Genomic DNA, 6,000 nt, shown 5'->3' with positions numbered 1-6,000 from the left:
AATTCCTTTGAATAAACGGAATTGATGGTGTGGGACTGGGCTGTACCAGGGACAGCATGAGGCTGTCACTCGAGCGATCTGCAACTGCCCACAGTTGTAACCAAGGGCTCAGCACCATTGTCGCCACTGGGGACACCGGGCGATGGTGGCTGTGCATCAGGTAGTGTGGAGGCCACCCTTTCCGTGTGGGATCTCCTTCAGCGGTGTGTTCTTAAGCCCATGTTTTATTTCTGTCACCCACGATCACTGTCACACACTTCCCACCCTCCCCACTCCATTCTACTACTAAAGTCACGCTTCAAACTGTCATTTTCTTTTTAATTTTTAATCAGTCTGTGTCAAGAGAAAACAGGACTCGCTCAAGCTTCCAGCCCTCGCTGCTGCTCGCCAGCACAGTGATTTTTATGGATGAGGGTTGTGGTTATATTTGTTTAAAACCCAGAGGAGGAACGGAATCAACACCACAGACCAACATGTATTTGATGAGACGCTTCTGCACTGGGGAGTCTCTAAAAACCAATCGATTTCTTAGGCACAACACCCAGTGGGCATCATGAGACCCTCACAGGAGGAATGCAGGATGTCAGGCAGACAGGGCCAAAGGCCCCCTGAAAGCAAGAGAGCCGGGTGACTTGGGGCTGGGAGGCCAGCCTTCAGACTTCGCGGGACAAAACAGAGAGCTGGGGGGCCGGGGGTGCAAAAGATCTGACTTACACTTTCCTCGGATGCAGAATGTGTTTTACAGACACTTTCTGTTTGGGAAAATAAAAGTACGGTTAAGATTTGGGGTCAGGAACAATGTGATAACAATGACCCACAGAGGAAGGCATGAGCAGGTAACTGGGAGTGGTGTCTCTCTGAAATACCAGACCAATCCTGACCAAGTTTCCTGGTCCACCACAAGATGTATTCTCATCAAGGAAAGCCCAGGTTTATCCCACGCCATGGATCCACCGCCAGACCATGGACGGATACACCGATGCTGGTCACCAGAGGACAGCACAGGGCATGGGTGTGTGTGTGGGGGGGGAGGGAGGAAGGGCTCTCTGCGTGAGGAAATTTCCAGAAAGCAGAGTCGGCTTCTTCATTTTGTTTCTCATTTGAACCGCTCATCCTGCTTTGACAGTGGTCCTGATACAGATGTAACACGAGAGTCTTGCCTTGGGAGTCTTGCCTTTCTAACAAGTGATAGGAGAAGGATCTGCTCCTGGGCTGGCCGATTAACATGGGCTTTCTACAGTGGCAGACCTGTCCAGATCTAGAGTCCCTAGACAGTTCAAAGCAGATTTTAAAAGCAGATTGACACAATGTGACATGCTGGCAGAGGGGCAGGGAGTGCTGTTAACACAAACCAACAGGATATGTGATTCGTTGGGATGTGTGCGGCACTGTCTCACGCTCTGGAGCAAGAGACGCTCAACGCTGTCATTGGGGGATGCAGAGAGTCCTTGGTTCCCTGCAGGCCGTGACAAACCTGTGGGTCTCACTGAAAAGCACTGTTGCTGCTGGTTCTAAGACTCGCAGTCCTGTTGGAGACGAGTGGTGTGATCGCTGTCCCCACGTAGATAGATTAGAAAACGCCCTGGTCTCCCCCAGGCTCTGTCTGCTTGTGGCCTCACTCCAAGGGTCAAGGCTCTTTCCCCCAAAGAGAACAGTGGAATGACCATGACTTGGCCCGGCTAGGCATCTTCTTCCATGAGAGGGATCTCTGAAAAGGAAGGGATGGTTATTTGCTTAGTGCACGATTTGGAATTACGAGCCTCATTAAAACTACTCCCATCCCAGAAATCAAGGAAGAAAGGAAAGTGTTCAGATCCACGCAGCCATTAGAAGTCAAATAAAACAGCATCCCCCCCCCCCGAACACCAGCTATTTGCTAGAGAACAGCTTATGATTTTTATATCCAGCTCATAAAAAGGATAATGTTAGGCTTTCACCACGGCTCTCAGTCACTCAAGCCAAGACGCTACCATTTCAAGTGCAGAAGAGCAGGGAGGAGCACAGGAAGGGGCTCTGGGGGCCAGCAGGCCCGTTTCTGCCCTGCTTCTGTTTACCGTGGCCACACTCGAGAATCAATGTGATTTTGCAGGGTTGCGCTGCACTTCCTTCCAGGGGAAGCAGGGACCTGATTACTTCCATACATTTCACCATTTTCACGGGCTATGATCTTCCCCGTGGCGGATGCCTCTTCCGCGTCACGTTGGGTAAAGTGACTTCTATGCACACAGTATTGGTTGGGGTCAGGTGGGGATGTGGTGCCCCCCCAGGTGAGTCCGGGGCAGCATGTCTCACTGCACTGGCCTTCCAAAGAGGGATGGTGGGACCCAGTGTGCATGGCACTGGATTTCCAGTGTGCACAGCGGCATGGAAGAACCAGCCTTGTGCAAGTCAGCTTCGGAAGATGTGCTGGGACCTGGTGCACATGTCTAGATTGTTCTTCTGTCTGTGTGTGATGCTCTTCCCGAGCAGCACCTTCAGAAGTCCTATTCAATTAAGGGACAAGATAAAATCCCTGTATAATAGGAGGCATTGAAATTGAGGTGTTGTCTGCCCTCCAGCCTTTTAACTCCATGGCTGGGTACCCTCTGGGGCTTCATGAAATTTCTATTCCTGGGATTTTATTACTCATACAATACTGACCACTATTTGCTACCCCTGGCCTGTCGATGGACCTACGAGAGTGAGAAGCAATGGCAGCTGGGGAAGAAGCAGACCCTTGGCCCTGACCCTGTGCTGGGGAGCTAGTCGGAGCTTACCATCTGCGATGTCGATGCCTGGGCTGGTGGATGCCACCTCCCCTGCTGTGCTCGGAATCGTGTCAGGGGTGTCTGGGGCAGGGTGGCTGCCCCCTTGGCACACGGGAGCTGAATATAGAGTCTGGAGCAGCTCAGAAGAACCCGAGGTGCTGTCACAGGGTTCTGACTCCCCAGCACCCGTGTCCGTGTCCCCGGAGCCGGGGTATGCTGGAGGGCTCTGGTCATCCACAGGAAGAGGACAGCCCTGGCCCACAGCGGCCAGGTACCCGGGGCCTAAGGCACGCGAGCCTCCGTTCACAGCCTCATCATAGGTCGGAAGCATGACAGGCACACCGTCCACTACCACGAAGTCGGGGTCGCTGCTGGAGCTCCTGGGAGGACCCCTGTGAGGAGGAAACAGTGGGAACGTCAGGAAGGAGGCGGCGTGGAGAAACAGCCCCTTCTCTCAGTCCTTCCTGGCGGATGTGCTATGCACCATGGCCTGGTTCTGCAGGAGGTTTTCCTTAGAGCACTCTCCATCCTAAGGGAGGGTGACACTAAGTGCCCAGAGGGTACAACCTGTCTGTGTTTACAAGGTCTCTTCTTTGTAAAAGCAAAACAAACATGAAACCATACCACTCAACTTTAGAGAGACGAAACACAGTAGAAAATGTAAAAGGCAGACTGTTAATCACCCCTCTGATGGTGCCATTCCAATTACCCAGGTTCATGGTCACCCCAGACCCAATGCTGCACCATGGTCCAGACAGAAGCAGCATAGTTGTTGTGTGGGAAAGCCAGCTCACCATCTCTTCAGGGACTCCCTCATGAAGCACATGCACAGCGCCTGGTCTGGCCTCGCACCTGACCCTAGGAGATGTACGTCATCAACATTTGCACCCATATGACCGGCAGGCTCTGCTCCTGGCTCCAGAAGAGCCCAGAGCAGTAAGTACAATAGCTTAGAGCTCGCCTGCTTATTCCCGCTGCTGGGAACTGAAGATAGAAGAGGAGGCCAGAGGACCACACAGTAGGAAGCGGAGGTGATCCATTTGGGTGTGATGATGCCCAGAACCCTGAGTGCTTCTCGGAAGGCACATGAAGTGTCTGGACATGGCTGTTGTGGGGAGGGGCTGGATTGGCCTGTGCTGATCACTAACGTGAGAGGGGTAGTCTCAAGCCTACGGCTTTATGAAACATCTTGCAAAAGCTTAGGGGTTATGGCATTCGCCTTCTTGCTCCAGTCCTCAAAGGCTACCCAGAGAGGCAAGAGATCACCTAGACCTGCATTCCCTGGAAGGTGGAAGGAAGAAAGGAGGGAGGAGGAAGAAAAGGAGGAAAGAAGAAAGGAAGGAAGGAAGGAAGGAAGGAAGGAAGGAAGGAAGGAAGGAAGGAAGGAAGGAAGGAAGGGCAGACGGACAGACGAATGGAAGAAATGTATTTCCAGCCTGGTATGACTAGAGCACCCAGACCAAGTTGTGCTCGCTCCTCTTTGGTCATTTCAAGGTCTCCCATTTGCTGTCTTAGCTCACTCAGGACTTCTTCCCTGCTCCTTGCTTTCCTGTTGTTAGATCTGAGCAGCCAGACACCTCTGCTCATTTCTTACCCCAACAGCCCTTGCTCGGGCCACCGTCCCCTCTACACAGCTCCAACCATGCTGTGTGGCTTTCATAGATATTGATATTAGACACCTGGAACCCGAAGAACACAGTTGTCCGCCCTTGTGCACCTTGTGTTCCATTGGACAGATAACAACAACTTTTCCCTGAACAACTTGAGGACAGTGTAAGAGCATCAAGTGAGTCTCGAGAAGATTCCAAAAACACCCTAGTAGTCCATATCTTAGAAAACTCCTCCAAGCACATATATAAAAAATAGCTTTGTAGGCCATCTGAATCACATATATAAATAGAAATCACAATGGTGTAGTCCAGCTTTTCTTGTGATCCCTTGGCCTTCTTGAGAAACTGTAATTGCTTAGAGATAGAACATGGCCCCTTGATGAATAAGGAATAATACTGAAGACCCGGAGAGCAAATGAAAGGATTGAGGTAAAGAAAGGAAAGTTCTGAGACCTCAGCAAAAGCCTGGTGATGCCACCAGGGAGGCATCCACCTGGATACACCTCTGGGCCTGGAGAGGACATAAGTGGCCCCCACATCCAGCACACATAGCTGGGGAGAGTGAGGCGCCTGCTGGGTGTGCCCTACAGTGTGTCTGCTGCCAGGTTCAGGAGAACCACTGAGTGACATGAAGCTGTCAGGGTGTGCGAGGTGAGGGGAAGCTGATGCTCCTCTCCCCCTTCACACTCCTGGGAGGTGAGAGATTTACGGGGCTGTCTGGAGGGAACAGAGTTGATTCTTGGAGCCTCCTTCTCGCCCAAATACTGGCACACATAAACCTCAAGTTTCTTGTTCTGGTGATTAGGAACCATGGTGACAGCAACTCAAGGATGAGGCTGACTAACTTAGGGATAATGAAGCCAGGAGTTGACAAGGCTCAGCTGTAAGGACAGTTCTGGCGTGAGGAGAACAAAGGCATGGGGACACCAACCTGAGCCCTCTGGTGCAACCAAGGATAGAGAGTCACCATCTGAAGCCCCAGACTCCCCCCACCCCCCGCCCCAGACCCTTCTAATTTTCCACTCATAGGCCTGCTCTCCTTTCTAAAGCTTCCTGTCCTATTTGTTGACCTGGGTCATGCCCCATCTCTGACTTTGGTGCCTCTCAGGTATATAGGTATATGCAAATCATTTTCTAGGGGCACAGCAGGTGGACCATGATGGGGCTGGAACTCCTGATGGAGCACACACAGTTTGTATGCCTGTGCTGGTTCACTCCTCCAGTCCCCCAGAGTGCCTGCTTCAGAATGGTCTGCCAGTGGAGGATGGGATGAGGCTGTCTTCATCACAGTGCTCTCTCCCGGACAGTCTACCCAGACCTTTAGACTTTACATTCATCTGTGCGCTTTCTGCTGCACTGACCTGGTGGGGAAGTGGGCCTTGAACTTGGTCTGGAACATTCTCGCCAGGATGACGAGCAGTAACACCAGCAGCACACTGGTGGCTGTGAATGCTACGATCTTCCACGTGGTCAGGAGGGTCTCGTGGGTGCTGGGCCACGTTTGCTCTGCCGTGAGAGATAACAAAGCCAGGCATGAGGTACCGCATTCCTTTGGGGGGTGGTCATCTGGTACATGAGGTACACATGCTATGCCTCTGGGACTAAACGGACATACCATACATCCAGTGCAGCTCGTAAACCAT

The 6,000-nt window shown here is 52.0% G+C and overlaps 1 protein-coding gene across 3 annotated transcripts in view; it reads right to left on the bottom strand.

The window, feature by feature from the left end:
- Positions 1-306: 306 nt before the first annotated feature.
- Susd4 (sushi domain containing 4) overlaps positions 307-6,000 on the bottom strand; it is a 123,532-nt gene continuing 117,838 nt past the window's right edge. For all 3 annotated transcript variants that reach the window (XM_050142877.1, XM_050142878.1, XM_050142876.1), the window contains exons 7-9: positions 5,719-5,863; positions 2,757-3,139; positions 307-1,708 (exon numbers count right to left, since the gene is read on the bottom strand). In XM_050142877.1, coding sequence (XP_049998834.1) covers positions 1,680-1,708; positions 2,757-3,139; positions 5,719-5,863 — 557 coding nt within the window. In that variant the 3' untranslated portion in view covers positions 307-1,679. The remainder of the gene's footprint in view (positions 1,709-2,756; positions 3,140-5,718; positions 5,864-6,000) is intronic.

The sequence above is a fragment of the Alexandromys fortis genome, unplaced genomic scaffold, assembly GCF_014885135.2.
Source record: "Alexandromys fortis isolate MF-2015 unplaced genomic scaffold, M_Fortis_MF-2015_v1.1 scaffold_51, whole genome shotgun sequence".
Taxonomy (NCBI): domain Eukaryota; kingdom Metazoa; phylum Chordata; class Mammalia; order Rodentia; family Cricetidae; genus Alexandromys; species Alexandromys fortis.
This window is presented reverse-complemented; position numbering and strand designations above follow the sequence as displayed.